Below are 19,645 nucleotides of genomic sequence, written 5' to 3' on the forward strand. Positions count from 1 at the left end.
ATGCCTGACAATGCGTTAACGGTCTTCCATTATTTCCTTCTCTGTTTCTAAAATGAAGAAGGTTATTCTTCAACTACATGCACACTTAAGAGTAGAGGCCATATTATAATTTTGTTACACTGCATATCCCAGTTTTTAAAAGTGGGTACTTAATGACAACTCATTATGATACTTAGATCAAAGACACGGCTCATCATCTTCTACATAGCAGTTGTTCATGGAATGCTTATCTTTTTATCACTGACTCATTAACTCTGTAGTGTTTAAGATCTACTTAAGGTTTCAGAGGCATCAAGTAAAATTGCCCTATTGTTAATTGTAGTGACTTCTTTACAAAGAGATGAGTAACATTTTGCCAGTTGATGTTGACAGTCTATGTATTCTGGTCTGGCTTAGAGTTCAGGAACTCACTGTGAAGCTAGGATTGGCCTCAAAGTTTTTAATCCTCTGTACAAGTATGCACCATGCCCGCTGATAAGTAGCTGATTTTGATTGATAACTAGCTGATTATTTTCATTGGTTCTCTCAGGTCCAACAGCTGCAGGTCTTGTTGCTACAAGCCCATGGAGGCACCTTGCCTGGGAATATAAAGTAAGTCATGGATTAACTTTAAAGCTGTATTCTTTTACCGGCTGTTTTGCCTGGTGACTGTTTTCCTCTGATAACCTATGCTTTCTCAGGCCACTTGATGTCGAGGAAGTGATGTTGCTGACTTGCTGATTTTTTAGGACTTAGTTATCCTTCAAGTAACCCAGTGCCATGGAAAGAGTATGGGTTCTAGACTCAGAAAGGTATTAATTAGAATGTTCCTGTGAAGAAGAGCTCTCTCTGCCATCTGCTTATTTGACTGTTTAGTTATATGCATAGATGCACGAATATTTCTTTTATTCTTAGGTTGACGTCCAACATTATCATTTAGTTTCTTTCCTTCTCTATACAGAGCCACTTCACATTTCTTTAACAACTCCTCAAGGGTGTGAGGATTTTCACAAGATGTTACGAATGTTTCTCCTTGCACCCAATCTGAAATTAACCATTTCTCCGAGGAGCTTTGGTTTCTTGCATTGGAAAATGGTGTTTAGAAACCACGATCTGGGTGGTTCTCTAACTCTGCTCACTGTTGCTAAGGTGTCATTGCCACTGGGCCTTGTTGGTGGGTGGAACTCAGAAATTCCTGTATGTAATAACCTACACATTCACTCAGTTACATTTTTATATGTAAAAAACACAGTTTCCTACTGATAATTCTTGATTTTATTCCAATGGGATTTATTGTATCTTTTACATCTTTAATTTAATTGTGCCCTAAATATGCCTAAGTGATTTTTAAGTGCAAAAAAGCTAAATATGTGAATAAACTCACCTTTCCTTCTCAACTCCACCTATTTCTTCCAATTCCATTGAGCTACATATGTTCTTAGTAACAGATTTATAGTACATCTTGAGCCCAACAGAGAATACTGTCTTCAGCCCTTCACTGGGATCAGTCAGTAAGGAAGAAGGGAGCTTAGGTAGCATGCCACAGAAAAGACATTTATTATTTCTTTCCCCATCAGTAAGAAACCCCAACTCATTTTATTTGCAATCTGTGTGTCTATGTATTCCATTTTGATATATACATAAAGCAGTGTTAGAAACTTAGTTAGGGTTACTAACTAAAACATTATAACAAAAGCAATTTGGGAAGGAGTTTATTTGCTTTATATAAAATTCTACACTGTAGTCCATGATTGAAGGAAGTCAGGATATGAACTCTATAGGACAGGAACCTGAAGAAAGGAGCTGATGCAGAGACCATGGAGGGGTGTTGCTTACTGGCTTGCTTGCTCCTCATGGCTTGCTCAGCCTGCTTTCTTATAGAACTCAGGGCCACCAGCCCAGGAATTGCAGCACCTACACTGGGCTGGGCCCTTCTACATTGATCAATACGGAAAATACCCTACAGGCTTACCTACAGCCCAGTCTTACAAACGAATTTTCCCAACTGAGGTTCCCGCCTCTCAGATAACTCTAGCTTGTGTCAATTTGACACAAAACTAGTTAGAACAGAAACACCAATTCCTATGATAGTGAGAAACAGTTTCGTTAGCTGGGTCTCAACATTTATGTGGCGTTTTTCATTATATTGACTTAAAGTAACCTTTGTTTGAATTTCATTTGGGGTTTTCCTACATCTTGATTGTAATTGCTTTTTTATTTGGGTATGTAAAATACTTTAATGGCTCTAAGAGTCAGATTTTTATGCAAAATCAGAACAGAGAAATGCAAATGAAAATCCTAATGGGATGTTATTTCATACATTTTAGGATGACACTTAACACACACACACACACACACACACACACACACACACACACACACACACAGAGTGTTGGGATGGATGTGAGGAATGTGATGAAGCCCTTGTCATACTATTGGTGAATTGTAAACTGGTGTTGCCACTATGGAAAAATGTGGAGATTTCAAAAAACAAATTTAAAAATGGCCTATTGTACAATCCAGCAATTTCACTTCTGGGAATATATCCATAGGACTTGAAAGCAGGATCTCACAGCTGTGCTCATAGTGCTACTATTGAAAATAGCTAAAAAGTAGAATCAGCCCAAATGTTCATTAACTAATGAACTGACAAAATGTGCTTAGTGATGTCAGCAATATTGCACATAGAAAGCTCTAGACTTCCGTTTTTTCAACTAACAACTATCCACAAACAAAAGCATGTTAATGAAACTCCATAAAGTATAAGCCCAAGTTTCCTGGCATATTCCATGAAACTGAAAACCAAAATCCGTGTGAAGTTCAGACACAGCAGGACTTTAATCCTGGCACTTGGGAGATGTAGGCAGGCAGAGCTCTGTGAGTTCTAGGCCAGCCAGGGCTACATAGTGAAACCTTGTGTCCAAATCTGCATGGATATGAGAATATAGGAAACAGTGTCATTTTGACCATGTTACTTCCTCTCCCAAGTTTGCACATAGTCACATAGAGAACTCCCAGGACTGATGGTTTCTAAGAGAGGAAGAAGAAACCAGGAGATAGAAATCCAGCTTTTCTAGCATTTTAAGATGTTTCTGAGGAGCGCTGCTCCATTATAACCTCACAGGGAATAGAATATAGGGGATACTGTACAGCTCAGTGACATGGCATCGGATAGAAAATCAGGGAGACATAAATTCCACATTTTTGTGCCTGTCACAGTAGTACGCCACCAGGGGTGTAGGTCAACAGCATAGTTCACCTGCAAACGTGACCTCGCCTCTCCCCAAAGTAGAAAGTGCTGAACCTCCAGGCCTACCCTCAGACACTACTCTAGAGCCTGTCTCAGAGAATAAGAAGACCCCAACAACAAATTGTCACAATAAAGGCACATAGAACTCCATGTTCCCATTAGCCTCAAAGTCCACTCTCAGATCCCACCCAGGACAGAAAAATTTAGACAAGAAACAGATGCCAGTATGGCTTTCCTGCAGTTTATTAGCAGGAGTAAAGTTTACTAGCTTTCTTCCCAATCTCCAAGCCTTGATCCAGCCTAGGGAGGAAGGGAAGTCTCAACTATAGTTTCACTTACTGAGACAGTTGGCTCATCCACTTCCAATCCACTTAACACTGGTCCCTTTCCTGTCCTTCTGACAACTGATAAGCTCAAACAGCAGTGCCTCCTGGCCAGAGAGTACTTGTCACCCAGCTAGATCAGAGGCAATGTTTCAGACTGAAGAATATTCCACTCTTACATACAGAATTTTATCCATCCATTCACCTGTTGGCAGAAACTGGGTTGTTTTCACGTGTTGAGCATTGTGAATGTACTGCTCTACACGAGCGTACAGTGTCTGTGTATACCCTTGCTCTCCATTCCCCTGAATATGGACCTAGGATTAGACTAGCTAAATCATGTGTTAATCTTACTTTTTTAAAAAAGATTTATTTATTTATTTATTTATTATATATAAGTACACTGTAGCTGTCTTCAGACACACACCAGAAGAGGGCATCAGATCCCATTACAGATGGTTGTGAGCCGCCATGTGGTTGCTGGGAATTGAACTCAGGACCTCTGGATGAGCAGTCAATGCTCTTATTAACCACTGAGCCATCTCTCCAGCCCCTAATTTTACTTTTAATTGTGTGACTAAACTACCATATAGTTGATAGGCAATATATCATTTCTACCTTCTTACCAGCAGTAGACAAAGCTTCAAGTGTCTTCATATTCTCACTAACACTTATTTTAATACTTCTTAAATGATAGCAAACCCTAATCTGGATCCACTTTTTTTAATCTTTGCATATTATATTACATACTCTTTGTGGTATGTGTTACCAATTTTTTCTCTAATTTATCTAGGCTTTTATTTTGTTATATGTTGTGGGGTTTTGTTTGTTTGCTTTCACCCTAACATGTGGCTCCTGCATCTTTATTGGTAAAATTGAATGTTTGAGATTTTGTTAAAAGCGACACTGGGGCAGAAGAGATGGCTCACAGATACTGCTCTCTCAGACTGGCGCCCCCACTGAGCAGCTTACAAGCACCTGCAACTCTAGAGAAGCCAATGCCCTCTTCTGGCCTGCGTAGGCACCTCCATTCAGATTCCCATACACACAGGCAGGCGTACACATAAAAAGTAAAATATCTTAATCATTTTTCATATAGTACTCATGTTTTGCAGTTCAATTTTCTGTTTGTAGTTTGTTTTTTATATGATGTGGGCTTTTAAATACCTTTTTTTAATGAAGTACTCTTTTCACTTTAAAAAACGATGTATCACAAGACCCTGAGTTCGGTCCCCAGCTCTGAAAAAATAAATAAATAAATAAAAAATAAAAAACGATGTATTTTCTGTTATGGCACATTAAAAAAGAGCGAGGAATAAAACATTAAGTTGCTATAATTTCATCTTCCTGAAACTACTACAAATTTCTCTTCTTTGGTCATTATAGTCTGGGTTTCCCAATAAAATTTTAAGGCTTTAGATAAAGTATAGAAAGCTAGTTTTTATTGGAGGACTCCTTAGAGGCCTGTCCTTATTACACTCACTTTTTTTTTTTTTTTTATTAACTTGAGTATTTCTTATATACATTTCGAGTGTTATTCCCTTTCCCGGTTTCCGGGCAAACATCCCCCTCCCCCCTCCCCTTCCTTATGGGTGTTCCCCTCCCAACCCTCCCACCATTGCCGCCCTCCCCCCATAGACTAGTTCACTGGGGGTTCAGTCTTAGCAGGACCCAGGGCTTCCCCTTCCACTGGTGCTCTTACTAGGATATTCATTGCTACCTATGGGGTCAGAGTCCAGGGTCAGTCCATGTATAGTCTTTAGGTAGTGGCTTAGTCCCTGGAAGCTCTGGTTGCTTGGCATTGTTGTACTTTTGGGGTCTCGAGCCCCTTCAAGCTCTTCCAGTTCTTTCTCTGATTCCTTCAATAGGGGACCTATTCTCAGTTCAGTGGTTTGCTGCTGGCATTCGCCTCTGTATTTGCTGTATTCTGGCTGTGTCTCTCAGGAGCGATCTACATCCGGCTCCTGTCGGTCTGCACTTCTTTGCTTCATCCATCTAGTCCAATTGGGTGGCTGTATATGTATGGGCCAAATGTGGGACAGGCTCTGAATGGGTGTTCCTTCAGTCTCTGTTTTAATCTTTGCCTCTCCCTTCCCTGCCAAGGGTATTCTTTTTCCTCATTTAAAGAAGGAGTGAAGCATTCACATTTTGATCATCCGTCTTGAGTTTCGTTTGTTCTAGGGATCTAGGGTAATTCAAGCATTTGGGCTAATAGCCACTTATCAATGAGTGCATACCATGTATGTCTTTCTGTGATTGGGTTACACTCACTTTAAAGCAATTAACTTCTTTTTATTTCCACTTAGCAGAAGCCTGATACATTTATGACAACTCTATTGAAAATGAGACTAACAGAAAGCATCCTAGCCTTCTGTAGAATATACTGTAAAACAGATCATTTGAGTCCAGATGCGGTGGTACATACCTGTAGACAGAAGCAGGAGAATCCTAAGTTCAAGGGCTACCAATACTGCAAATAGCAAGACCTTATCTCAGCTCCCTTTCCCTAATTCCCTGAAATGTAGCACACGTGCATGTGCGTACACACACACACACGTACATGAACATGAAAGAGAACATCAACTTTAAAAGTAATGGAGTCAGGCTATTGAGACAGCTCAGCTGGTAAAGGCTGTTGTTACCAAGTTTGACCACCTCAGTTTGCTCCCTGGAACCCGAAGGTGGATGAAAACAACCTACCCTTGTACGTTCTCCTGTGACCTCCATATATATGTGTGTCCCCTCACGATACACAAATATGTAGGTGGGTGGGTAAGTAGACAGATACATGTAGTGACTTTTTTAAAGACTATAAGAAACAATAAGCCAAGCAATTCATTATTCAATTTTCATAAAACTGCTTTTCTCAAAAACATATTTATAGTTAGATGTGTCATAAGGCTGTCTACAAAAGGTACATTTGACAAACCTGAGAACTTTCATCTCTTGTCCTTGGATTGTGGGGCTGTGTTGTTGGAATCTTTTGCTTACTTCTGTAAGTGGCTGCTTGTACCTGCCTGGCAAATGTGAATTCCTAACATCGGAACTAAGTAGGAAATAGGAATGGGAAACACTGGTCTTTTGGGGTGTGTGTGTGTGTGTGTGTGTGTGTGTGTGTGTGTGTGTGTGTGTGTGTGTTTTCTTTTTTGCCTATGCTTTGCTTGGTCAAAATTCTGTCTTGTGCTTTATGCTTTTAAGCCCTTACCTACCACATAGATGTTCTGATCCATTTTCTGAGCCGGCGTTGGTTTCCTTACAGTCTTGGGAGAACTCCTTTTTCCTCACTCCTCGGAGAGCTTGTGTGTCCAGTGTTCTCTGTGTGCCCTGTATTGAGGTTGGCATAGTCGTTAGGGCATGGCCTCTGAAACTAGACTGCTGCCTTGAAGTCCCAGCTTTCCCGTCATCCTGTAGTCTCTGACCCTGGCTCATTTGTCATCTTTACGTACCAGCTTCCTCAACCTTAAAATGACAACCACAAAGCAACCTACTTAATGGGGCTGTTGTAAGAATGGATGTTTAATATACATAAATCATTTACTATCAAGCCTAGCACACAGTGCTATAGAAGTGTTCACATATCTTAGTAGTCTTTAAATATTACAACATTAACTTCAAATTGCAGTGAAGAGCCTTCTCATAAATATTAACATTTTCTTGGAAAAAAATGAACAATTCATTTAAGTATGATTTCTCCACTTAGAGAAATATTTTAGGAAAAAATACTGAGTTAAAAGTATCGTTAATTTGAAGCTTCTTGGCTTATGTGAGTGACTGGGAAGTTTTCAGTTTAATGATAAGGGCATGAAAAAACAGCACTTCAAAATAATGTTGCATATGTTAATAATTTGTTTTAAAACTATTCTTCGAATTAAACATTCTTTCCTAAGAGTCTTGGCAAAGTTTTAACAGTGTGGTATGAAACCTTATCAGTGGCCTTGCTATTAATGTTTTGATAAAGAGCAAGCTAAGAAAGTTAAGATCTCTGAGAATTGATAGAGCTCTAAAACTGGGTGAGAGGACATAAGCTGTGTTCCTGAAGTCATTTATGTGCTTTACTGAGATTGTCAACAGCTGCTCCCTGAGCACTACTTCCTGTGTGTGTGTGTGTGTGTGTGTGTGTGTGTGTGTGTGTGTGTGTGTGTGTGTAAACCAGAGGTTCACATCAGATACCTTCCTCTATAACCACTCCACCTTTTTTTACAGCTTGATTTTACTATTTTCATTATGTGTTTGTGTTTGTGCACGTGATTGCTGGTGCCCTGGAAGCCAGAGGAGGGAATTGTATTCCCTGGAACTGGACTTAAAGGTGGTTGGTTGTGAGTTGCCTTAAATAGATTCTGGTCTAAACTGTTGTCCTCTACAAGGGCAGCAACTTCACTTAATTTCTGAGCCCTCTCTCCAGCTCTTCTCAACCTTATTTTAGTGAGTGGACCTGGGATTCTTTGGTTGCTAGGGTGGCTAGTCAGTGAGATGGGGGTCTTCCTTTCCCTGCCTCTCAGCACCAGAATTAAAGGCACAGTCAGCTATGCCTTGCTTTTTACTAGGGTGCTGGGAATTATGTCCTCATCGGAGCAATCATTTTATCCACTGAGTCATCTCCACAGCCCCTTTAACTCTTAGTGAGGGATCAAGGGTGGGAAGAATGGGAGAATGCGTAGTTTTTAAACTCTGTTACATAAATAGAAAGGTCCTAAACTATAAGCCATGACAAAACTTACTCATGCTTATTATATTACAGCCATATCTGTTTCCGAATTGTTACTTCTTCCAAATCATTAAATATTTGTGTGTTTTTCTTATTCATCCATTCAAATACTGTATGACTGGGAAGATGAATCAGAGTTGGACACTTTCCCTAGTCTTTTGTAATGTAATTTTACCGCAATCAGGCCATCAAATGTATTTTCCTAAGACTTTTATTTCTTTGTTTTAGTGTGAAACCATCAGAAAACCTCCAGTCCCTGATGGAGAAGAATCAGTCTCTGGTGGAAGAGAATGAAAAATTAAGTCGTGGTCTGAGTGAGGCAGCTGGTCAGACAGCCCAGATGTTGGAGAGGATCATTTTGGTGAGGCCCCAAAATTGAAGCACCAATACTTTGAACGTTTATTAGCTCCAATCTGTAAAATATTAACATAATATTATAAAGAACATTTATACAGCACGGAACAATGAATGCCTACATATCATCACAATTAATCTACACCAATCCCATTTTAAAATAGATGTCATAAAATTCCCCAAAAGGAAAGAAGCAGATCCCTCTGTTACCTTAACTCTCGCCCAGTCATCATGAAATGTTCTACATCTTACTTCATGTAAGAAAGAAGTAAAAAGAAGATGAAGAAATTGTGCTGAAAATACCATAGAAAACTGGAGCAGGGAGACAGGGCTCTCAGTTGGTAGAATGCTTGCCTTGCTGGCAGAAGGCCCTGGGTTTGGTCTCCAGCGCGGCATAACTAGATGTGGTGCTACTCCCGTCACTCCAGCACTTAGAAGGGAGGGCCTGGAGAAAGCAGCTTGGACCACATGGGACTCTGTCTTAAACATACAGTACGTACGCTCTCAGACATACCTAAAATATGTATGAGACATAATGAATTTTGTGTTTAGACTTAGGTCCTCATTTTTGAGACATCTTAACACGTATGCAAATATTCCCAAATCTGAAAACCATTTGAAATCTGAAGCACTTTCTGGTCCCAGGAATTGTAGTAAAGGGCTGGTCCACATATGACAAGTAACTGTTCCTTCATTAAGCTCGAATTCTCTCCCTCCCTTCCTCTAATGTTCTCACATTTCATATCCTATTTTAACAGCTGTCATGGTGAAATATAACAGCTGGGGAAATCATTTGAATTAATTTTCCATATGGTTAATTTCCAAATAAGTGGTTTGCTACGTGACTGATTACAGCACTTTGAAATCCTACTTGTCCGAGTGACTAGAACCTCTCAGATCAGTGTGTGCCGACTCTGAAACTAGAGTTTTCCTACAGCCTAAGCACAACTCAGGCTTAGGTTGTACAACTACTGTAAGAAGTGAAGTGAGTGGGTTAGGGATTTAGCTCAGTGGTAGAGCGCTTGCCTAGCAACCGCTAGGCCCTGGGTTCGGTCCCCAGCTCTGAAAAAAAGAAGAAAAAAAAAAAAAAAAAGAAGTGAAGCGAGTTTCTACCAAAATGTAACTGAACCTCTGCCAGCAAACACTTCACACATGAGTGTGCTCTCTAGTTAAGGAACAGAAAGCTACTGAATGTTTTCTTTAGAAATAGCCAAATCCTATGGCCATTATATCGTCCTCTACTAGGGCAAGGTGCTAGTGGGATCGAAGAGTTTTCTATTGCAGTGCCGCATTTTCAAGTAGCTGTTTTGCATGTGTGTGAGCATGGCTGATGCAGTGCATACTACTTGTTACTCTAGTCACATACCTATATGACCTTTATACGGTTCTTACAGTGGCTCCCTGATAAGCTTATTATTTTATATCCTGTCACAACTGTCTTCCTCAAATCTGCTGTAGCATTCTGCTTCTTAAAAATTCTGTGATGGAAATAATCATTCTTCCTGAAACATAGATGCCTTCTGCTATTTCTTTTTGTACTAACATAATCCTTTGCCTTACCTTTTTTTATTATTTTCTCTTGTTAAAAATAGCCTATCATATCAGACAGTATATATATTTTTGAAGTCTCAGCTCAAACTGGTGTGAGGTCCTTTTATGCTTTAAATGCTATAAATTGGTGGTTCTCAACCTTCCTATCACTGTGACCCTTTAATACAATTTCTCATGTTGTGGTGACTCCCAACCAGAAAATGTTTTCATTGCCAATTCATAACTGTAATTTTGCTACTTTTAGGAATTGTAATATAAATATCTATGTTTTCCGAAGGCCTCAGGCAACCCCTGTGAAAGGGTCATTAGAACCCAAAGGGTGTTAAAAGCCACAGGTTGAGAACCACCTCTCTAAATGCTGGGCTGGAGAGTTGGCTCGGCAGTAGTTAAGAGCACTTGTTGCTCTTGCAGAGGTCCTGGGTTTGATTCCTCTTACCCACATGGTGGTTCAAAACATCTATAACTCTAATCCCAGGGATGCTCTCTTGTGGTTTCTGCAGATACTACACACTCATGATGAACATACCTGCATACACATACGTGCATGGAAAACACTCACATACATAAAAATAAAATAAATGGAAAAGTCTAAGTGTGGTGTAGGAGGCAGTTGAGACAGCAGAGAGTAACGTGCCAGGAAGTATTGCTTCTCCTCAAGTTGTAAGTTCCTCCTGGAATCAAGGCTTCACACTCTACCCCATAGCTTGAGTTTCATGGCAAACATAAAACCCAGCTGCTTCGTTGTTATTTTTAGTAGCTCATGTTAACTATAGAGCTAATTTTCCTGAATGTTAAAAACACATTCCCCACTATTTAACCAAAGCCCACTAAATCCTCTATTGTAACAGAGAGCCCTCTCCTAGTTTCAATCCACAGGTAGAGGAGTGGTCACAATTAGGTGAGGCTGTCAGGCACTGCCTGCCACTAATGTTCTCCTGGGTCTTTGTTGCAGACTGAGCAAGCAAATGAGAAAATGAATGCCAAGCTAGAAGAACTCAGACAGCATGCAGCGTAAGTTTCCCACAAGCTATTTGTTAGCAACTTAAATAATCTTGGTGTATAATTCTGGCTTTTGTGGTATGATGAACCCTTGTGTTCTTTTCCTTGACTTTTTAGCTGCAAAGTGGATCTTCAAAAGCTAGCAGAAACATTGGAAGACCAGGAAGTAAAAGAAAACATAGAGATCATTTGCAACCTACAACAAGCGATTGCCCGGTTGTCTGTAAGTCATTGTTATTTATGTCTTGAGGCGTATACACATTTCTAATTCTGTCAACTTTTGCTGAAATAGCTAACTGAACTGTTTGAAGAAGAGATGGCGAAATACTGAATTGCTCTGAACGTTAAGTTTCTTACATTAATACAGTATAGGAAATATATATATATATATATATATATATATATATACATACATGTGTGTGTATGTATTTGTACATAAATATTTCTGTATTCTAGCAAACTGGTGATGCAGACCTGTAATCTTGTAATCCCAGAAATTAATGAGATTAAACATGATTCTCTCTCTCTTTCTCTCTGAAGAGGCAGAAACATCACAACTTTAAGGGTGGTCTAGACTACTTAGCCATATCTTACAGAAAAAAACAAAAGAATCACTCTTATAGATGTGACTTATGGGTAGAGGTCCTATTTTATTTATGTTATAATTTATTTTTATTTTATGTTCATTGTTCTCTTACTTGCATATGTGTGTTGTGAGGGTGTCAGAAGCCCTGGAACTGGAGTTACTGACAGTTGTGAGCCACCATGTGGGTGCTGGGAATTGAACCCAGGTCCTCTAGAAGAGCAGTCAGTGCTCTCAGCCACTGAGCCATCTCTCCAGTCCCAGAGGTCCAGGTTTAAGAGGCTGTGTTTAGGGTTTTCTTTCCATTTCCAGTTTCCAATGTAGTATGCTGTAACATAAATGTATTTGTGAGTACCTGATGAGAAGTCCTACCTCTTGGGTAGGTTTATTATATTCTCCTACAACTGTGGGTTTCCTACCTCTGATCTTGCCAGTTTGGGTTTTTGGTTTTTTTTTTTTTTTTTCAATATGTTTCAATATGTTACGGCAAAATTATCCAAGAGATTTAAAGAATTAAATGAGAAGAATACAATATTATTATGTTATGATGGTCAGTTCTAAAATATATAAGTAAACTCCAAAAAACTTAGACTGTGTTTTAGAATGAGGAATGCGTGCTCGCTTGGGCAGCACATATACTAAAATTAGAATGAGGAATGCTATAGGAAATTTATGATCAAACTGGGGCACGGTAATAGAGCCAGACATACTCCAGTTCGGAGGCAGCTCTGCCTCTTATTACTTTTGTCACCTTGCTAAATGTGTTGCTGTCACAAAGAATTGTAAGTGATTTACATTGAGATCAAAGGTATTATTTCAACTTATGGGAGGCCTTCAATACCACATAACTCCCCAAGTCAAGGTAAAATTGAAGCTTTATAAGGTGAAAAAAGGAGGTGTGTAGGTGTCTCTGTGTGTCTGTGTGTCTTCTCTCTGTCTTTCTCTGTCTCTCTCTCTCCCCCCTTTGTCTCTGTCTCTGTCTCTCTCTCTCCCCTCTGTCTCTCTCTCTCCCCCCTCTCTCTGTCTCTGTCTCTCTCTCTGTGTGTTCTCTCTCTGTGTCTCTCTCTCTCTCTCTCTATGTCTCTATGTCCTTCTCTCTCTCTCTCTCTCTCTCTCTGCGTGTGTGTGTGTGTGTGTGTGTGTGTGTGTTCCTTGTGTTTTGGCTCAGGTAGCATTTTGTTGTTAATTGCTGTGAAACTTCTGGTTGTTCCACCTTTTACATTCCTTCTTTGGGAACATATTGATGTAATCCCTTTCTGGAAGTTGTCTACCTGTTTTCAAAGCTTCATCAAGGCTTCGTGGGTGTGGCTTCTGCAGTTCCTAGCAAGTACAGTCTCCCAGCAAACCTCCTGATCCTGTCTCCTACGGAGCTTTCCGCACCTGTTCCATGCTACTCCCTGAGCCTTCCGTGCAGGAGTGTTTTATAGCTGGATCTACTGACACTGGCCTCCACAACTCCGCAGTTCGATGGGTTGTGGTTTTCTATAATGGTCTCTGTCACAAAGAGAAGTTTCCTTGAAGAGAGTTAAGAGAAGCCCAGGGTATCCAAAGGGATGCTGAGAGTGGGAGAAATAGTCTTCCCCAGGGAAGAGCATACCTATTGGTTGTCCAGTACCAAATGGTCAGTCTTAAAAACATATAGACAAGTAAGATGCAGACTGAGCAGGTTATATATAGGAGTCTATATGTGTATAAATATACATGTGTGCATGTAACAATAATCAGTGAAAAAAAGACACCATGACTTTAAGAGAAAAAGGGGGGTTGTATAGGAGGGTTTGGAGGAAGGAAATGAGATAGAGAAATGGTATAATTTTACAATAATTTCAAAATAAAAAAATTTACTGAGTTAATCCCAGTACTTGTAAGGCAGAGGCAGTTAAATGTCATGAGTTTGAGGCCAGCCTGGTCTACATATCAAGTTCCAAGCCACCCCAGGCTACATAGTGAGACTTTGTCTCAAATTTTTTTTGTTCAGGAGCTAGACAAGTGGGCCAGCAGTTAAAAGTACCCATTGCTCTTGCAAAGGATCTGGTTGGTTCCCAATTTAGGGAATCTGATGACTTTTGCTGGCTTCTGCTGGCACCAGGCATGCATGTACAGGCAAACACATAAAATAAATAAATTTTTAAAATTAGTTCACTCAAACTTCATGGTGTACAATCACTGGCATAAATGGTGATAAATGTTTGGAAAAGGCAGAACTGAAGAAAAGGTACACTGGAACCCTTTCAGCATCTATCTTACCCTTTTGTTACATTTGCAAATAAACATTTCTTGAGGCAAAAGATGTTTTCCAAAAACAAAGAACAATTGAAGTTTAGAAAATGGTAAGATTTTATATACTTGTTGGAGAATGGCTAGCACAAAGAAAATTACTACCACCTCTAATTTTGCTTAAATCTATCTAAAACATCATATACTAGAGCCTAGTAGAGCCTACTAGAGCCAAAATTGACAACCACTGAAAATAAGGACTCAGAGGAGCAGTGTTTGTGGCCACGGTGACTTTAGAAGATTTTATTCTTCTCATTTCTGAGCTCTGAGATCATGAAAGCTGAAGGAATGAACTTAATACAATAAACCATCCTCACTGAAGATCTGGCAATAAAGCTTCTGCCTGCTGTGCCTGTAGGCAGATCTGTTAGTGGTGACTGGCTCAGAGGAACGCTGTGGAATTGCTGTCTGCCACTAAAATGCATTTGGCACACACAGTTGGAGAGTGTTGAAGATTGTCACAAGCCGATAAAGTTCTTGGCTTCCATCCACCATCATAGTTAAGCAGAGTAAACCCTTTTACCCAAGGCTCCTGCTGGACTCTTGAATGAGTTTTCCTTTTCTTTTGTCTGAAGCCCCTCCCAGTTACTTACTTTTTAAAATATACAATGTATCCCCATGGCTTTTATTAAGACTCACAACAGTAAAAGCAAAGTGTTTCAAATATAAGTACATGTGCCCTTCATTTTGAATTAAAACTATTTTTACTTTAAGTGACAGGTGAACACCCCATTTTCAGTTATGAAAGTCACCATTGTTCCTGGACTTTCTTCCTGGGGCTTTAGGTACCAAGCTGTACCCTTAAAATACAATTCAAACAAACTTTTTTTGCTGCAGTAACCTGTGAGGAAATTCAGGCAGTCATTTCAGTTCCTGCAGAATCAAGTGCTATTTTTGTCTGATATATCCCCTCCTCCAAACCAGAGTTAATAAAAAGTATTTTGTAAGCCCTTTCCAAGCACATACTTCATTTGGGAAGGCTCTGCTGTTTAGTGTAAACAAAGTACCCTGCTTTTGATCCCATGACCTTTGAGTTAATAGCACCTTTTACTTAAAAGAGGTTGTAAGCTGCAGCCTTACACTGGGCAAAGAGGAAGAGAACAAGCCTATTAGACTGAAATAAATCCCATTGCTACATATTTATACACTTGGACTTGTGAAACCAGAATCATTCTATGATTATACAAAACACATCACCATAGCCAGGAGCTGAAATGTTGGCATTGTAAAATATCACTGGGCCAAAAGCCATATAGTTTGATCTTGACCCTCTTTAAAGTGCCAGGCAAAGTCTTCCGGCTGGATATGTTGTTGACTGCTGTAATCCTAGATCTTGGGACATGGAGGAAGGAGGACAATGAGTTTGAGAGTAGCTATATGAGTCCCATGTCTGCCTGAGCTACATTGCAAGTGGCTGTTTCAAAAGGGGGGTGGGGAATCAAATAAGACAGTGTGATAATCCCTTATAATCTATGATAGATGAAAATACTGAAATTTGAACATGGGAGAGAAGAAAGGACAACCATTAAGCAATCCTAGATCGGTGCTCCATTTTTAAAGGCCTTAGTGTGCCCTACAGGTGGAGGCTTGCCAATGCTGTACATAAGGATGAGAATGTGGGAACACTGGAGCTTCCTTTGAGTCCTCTTTGATCCTCACTGGCTAGAGATTTCTGAGCAGTGCAAGGGAAATGCTTTACAAATGGCTCTCACTAAAGGGCCATCTTCTGACCTTAAGATACCAAGACTGCAACAACTATGTGTTCTTTCACACGACTGATACAGGCACTGCATGTTTTAACTCTAAATTCCTTCATTGCTCCGAAACCAACAGTTCTTTCACCTCTGAACTCCTTTACCACATGACTTCCCAAGAACAAAACTTTATTTCTAAGGTTTCAGAATCACTGGTGCAGAAGCAGGGATGTATATGTTACAGTGCCAAGTAACTCGTAAGCTTCAATGATGAGAACAACCTGCTTAGAGGATCACCTGGAAACAGATTTCTCTTAATAAGTAGTTTTTGGTTACCTTTCTAGGTGTTTGTTCCAGTGCCCAAAAGGATTAGCCATTCTCTAGGAGGGAACTTAATCTTCTGGAGTTATATTCTTTATCTCCTACTAACTACCTACAGCACCTTCATATGTGAGGAGCAGAGGTCATAGGACATTTGTGGGACTTGATGAATACATGTTTGTCCCTGGAGTACTCATTAGGACATTGATTTCCTTATGGAATGAGAGCTTCCCCTCTTGACTGGCTATAAAATGAAAGTCAATACTACCGATTCATTCCACCCACTTTCCTAATGCACTGCCATTCCTTTATGTTTGGTTTTTGATGGTATGTCTACAAAGGAGTGCCTGGGCTTGTACATCAGTGGAGAGACTGAGTGATAGAAGCATAAAACTAAAGTGCAGCCATCTATAAAAATGGATTCAATTTTACCTGTTAGAATGGTTACATGTTTCACTGTGGCTCAGTGATCTTTGACTTCTTACCACGAGACCTTACTTTTTTCCTCAGAGACCACATAATCACCCTTTGGAAAAAAGAAAGACTCCTGAGTGGTAGGAAATGGAAACATAGCTATTGGGTATCTGTGTCTACAAAAGCAGTCCAGTACCATAAATGACTTCTGTGTATACTTCTAAAATGTCAACTTTTAAAATCAAATAACAAGAATAAAAATATTTTGTAAATTTCACTTTGGTATTTTTTTTCCTAAGTCAAAACTTTCTTTTGCTACAGGATGAAGCGGTTGCTTGCATGACTGCAACCATCGATACTGCAGGGGAAGTAGACACTGTAAGTAATTGACCCCTTTGTGTGAAACCTGGGGCTCTCTCTGCCGCTTCTAAAGCTTCCTGTAATTGATCAATCATTCGACTCTGCAGAGGATCTGTGATTATTACCATTATGCATAGACTCCTCTAGAAATCCTGAAATCTTTAGAATACATCTCAGTTTCATAATACTTCAAACAAGGATGAGCTCTGTTTCTAATTATCTGACTCGTAATGAGCAGTGAGACGTCTCGGGGCATCATGTCTTATTTTTCAGTCTGACTGACTTATTTTCCATTAGGTGCTAGTTCTGCATCAATTACCCAATAAGTTAAAACAAGGAAAGGAACAAATTAGGTAATTATGACAAAGTCAGAAAAGTATTGCAGGAGAATGTTTTCTGAATATTCTTTGCTATGGATGGGGTGACTGTGAGCTAAAAGGAAAGGAGGAAAATGTTTTAAGTGTTCTAAGATCACACAGATAGCTAAGGTGCATCTGCTGTTGACCTTGACTGAAGGTTACACAGTAAGGTACAAAATGAAAGTTTAGTCAGCGGTTTGCTTGAGGCAGCCTCCTACCCCTGAAACAAGTGCATATGAGTCGTTTTCTTATTCTGAATGAAGTAAAATAAGAGATAAATTAGGTAATAAAAGTCAGCTGTGTCAGAATAAATGGTTCTTTTCCATTTCCAAAGTGACATTTCCAGTGTCCTCTCCTCTTTAGGGGCCTCATGAGATGAAATGAAATGAAAGTAAGGATTGTTTGTCAGATTAGTATAGCAAAGAGCAAGAAAATGTGTGCATATTAGAGAGTATTAGAAGAGCAAGGGAATAAGCTCCGTGAGTAATTTCAACTGTCTCATCCAATGGCCTGGAAGAAGCCACAAAGGTGAAAGAACACGGGTATTGCTGCTGGAGAAATGGCTTTGGGGAGCGGAGTACCTAAGGAACTCTTGCTTCTCTTGCAAATTTGTATAGGGGGTGCACAGATTTATTAGAATGATTTATAGACTGTGGTCCAGCTAATCCAGTAACAGCTGCATATGTATGTTAAGAATCCAGTAGTTGTTTAGTCCACGAGGCTGGCTGTCTCAGCTGGTCTTCAGTAGATGCTGGCCTCCTGAAGAAGGAGGCTCTAGTGCCAGTGAAGGAATAGATTTGCTAGTGAGGACAAGAGCAAGCAGGCAGAGAGTAATGTCCGTCTTCCATGTCCTTTATATAGGCTGCCAGCAGAAGGCAGGGCCCATTTTAGAGGTGGGTCTTCCCACTTCAAATGATCCAAGTAAGCCAAAAAAGTCCTTCACAGGTGTGCCCAGTGAGTTTTAGTTAATTCCAGATGTAGTCAAATTGACAACCGAGAGTAGCCATCACAAAAACATTGTCTATCTTTTCAGCAAGAGCAAAGCAGTCCAGATACCAGCAGGTCTTCTGATGTTTTCAGCACTCAACATGCTCTCCGTCAAGCTCAGATGTCCAAGGAGCTGATTGAGTTGAATAAAGAACTTGCATTGAAAGAAGCCCTAGCTAAGAAGATGACCCAGAATGACAACCAGCTACAGCCCATTCAGTTCCAGTACCAGGTAAAGTGTTTTCTGTTTTCCAGTTCAGCAGTTGGTCATGTGTACCATCATTAACTGGTGGAAAGCAGACAGGCACACCATTTTTGGTAATGAAAAGATAAGTGTTTGCCATTGTCGTCTGTTTCTATAATTACTATTAAGAAGTACACGGTGATCTTGAGTTTTTTCCGTCTGGCAACTCGGAATTTTTCTGTCCCCAGGTAGCATTTACTCTCACAATGCTAAGCTTGTTGGCAGGGCTGAAGCAATCAACATGTCCTATCTTTTCCATGGGTTACCTGGATTATTTCTTATAGGAGGAGAATCATAATCAAATGTAAATGTATATGCATGTACTTTTTATTACCAACCAGCTTAAATATGCAGGATAACTATGAAGCAAAGATATTGACTTCCATTGGTTATACTGGAGTGCCTTGGCCTAATGCTTAGAAAACAACTCCAGCAAATTTTGAAATCTCATTATAGCCCCCCACCTGCTGTTGAAGCAATTATCTTCTTGTTCTATATAATTTTTCTTTTTCTCTGACCTGTAATGTTTCTAGGATAATATTAAAAATCTAGAATTGGAAGTCCTCAGTCTACAGAAGGAAAAAGAAGAATTGGTTCTTGAACTTCAAACAGCAAAGAAGGATGTCAACCAAGCCAAGTAAGAATAAAGTCAATAAACGTTCACTAAGCCCCTGCATATGAAGGTGATCTTGAGAGACTAGAGAAATAGAAGACCCATTCATTGCCCCTAAGCAATGTTAACGTAGTAGGTAGGGAAAAGAACCTAGATACAAGAAAAATTAAATAATTGAAACTTTACTTTTTTAAAAATTATGTTTAATTATGGTGGTGAGCAATATGTGCACATGAGTGCAGGTACCCATGGAGGCCAGAAAATGGTCCAGGATCCTTTGACAATGGAAATCCAACTGGTTGTGAACCACCCAATGTGGATGCTGGAAATTGAATTCAGGTCATCTTCAAGAGCAACGTGTGTACTCTTAACTCCTAAGCCATCCCTCCAGCTCCAGTAAGATAGCATCTCAGGATGACAATAAAATATTTTTTTATATTTTATAAGAAATATAATATAGCAAACAACTAATGCCCAAATCACTTTTAGCAGTAATTAAGAATTATGTTAAGAGTAAATGGAATTTAGAGTTCACAGATAGGGGCTGTGATCACGGAAGGATTTATATAAAGTTAAATGAAAGCTGGCATTTGGAAAGTAATGTCTAGACCTCCTAGACAATTTCTATGCCC

General features: G+C 39.7%; 1 protein-coding gene across 2 annotated transcripts in view; it reads left to right on the plus strand.

Moving 5' to 3' along the window:
- Kif4a (kinesin family member 4A) overlaps positions 1 to 19,645 on the plus strand; it is a 102,533-nt gene that overhangs the window by 42,009 nt on the left and 40,879 nt on the right. For both annotated transcript variants that reach the window (XM_006257114.4, NM_001400930.1), the window contains exons 10-16: positions 530 to 591; positions 8,486 to 8,618; positions 11,115 to 11,173; positions 11,279 to 11,384; positions 16,772 to 16,828; positions 18,203 to 18,388; positions 18,934 to 19,037. In XM_006257114.4, the coding sequence (XP_006257176.1) occupies positions 530 to 591; positions 8,486 to 8,618; positions 11,115 to 11,173; positions 11,279 to 11,384; positions 16,772 to 16,828; positions 18,203 to 18,388; positions 18,934 to 19,037 (707 nt within the window). The remainder of the gene's footprint in view (positions 1 to 529; positions 592 to 8,485; positions 8,619 to 11,114; positions 11,174 to 11,278; positions 11,385 to 16,771; positions 16,829 to 18,202; positions 18,389 to 18,933; positions 19,038 to 19,645) is intronic.

This window comes from Rattus norvegicus, chromosome X (genome assembly GCF_036323735.1).
Source record: "Rattus norvegicus strain BN/NHsdMcwi chromosome X, GRCr8, whole genome shotgun sequence".
Taxonomy (NCBI): Eukaryota; Metazoa; Chordata; class Mammalia; order Rodentia; family Muridae; genus Rattus; species Rattus norvegicus.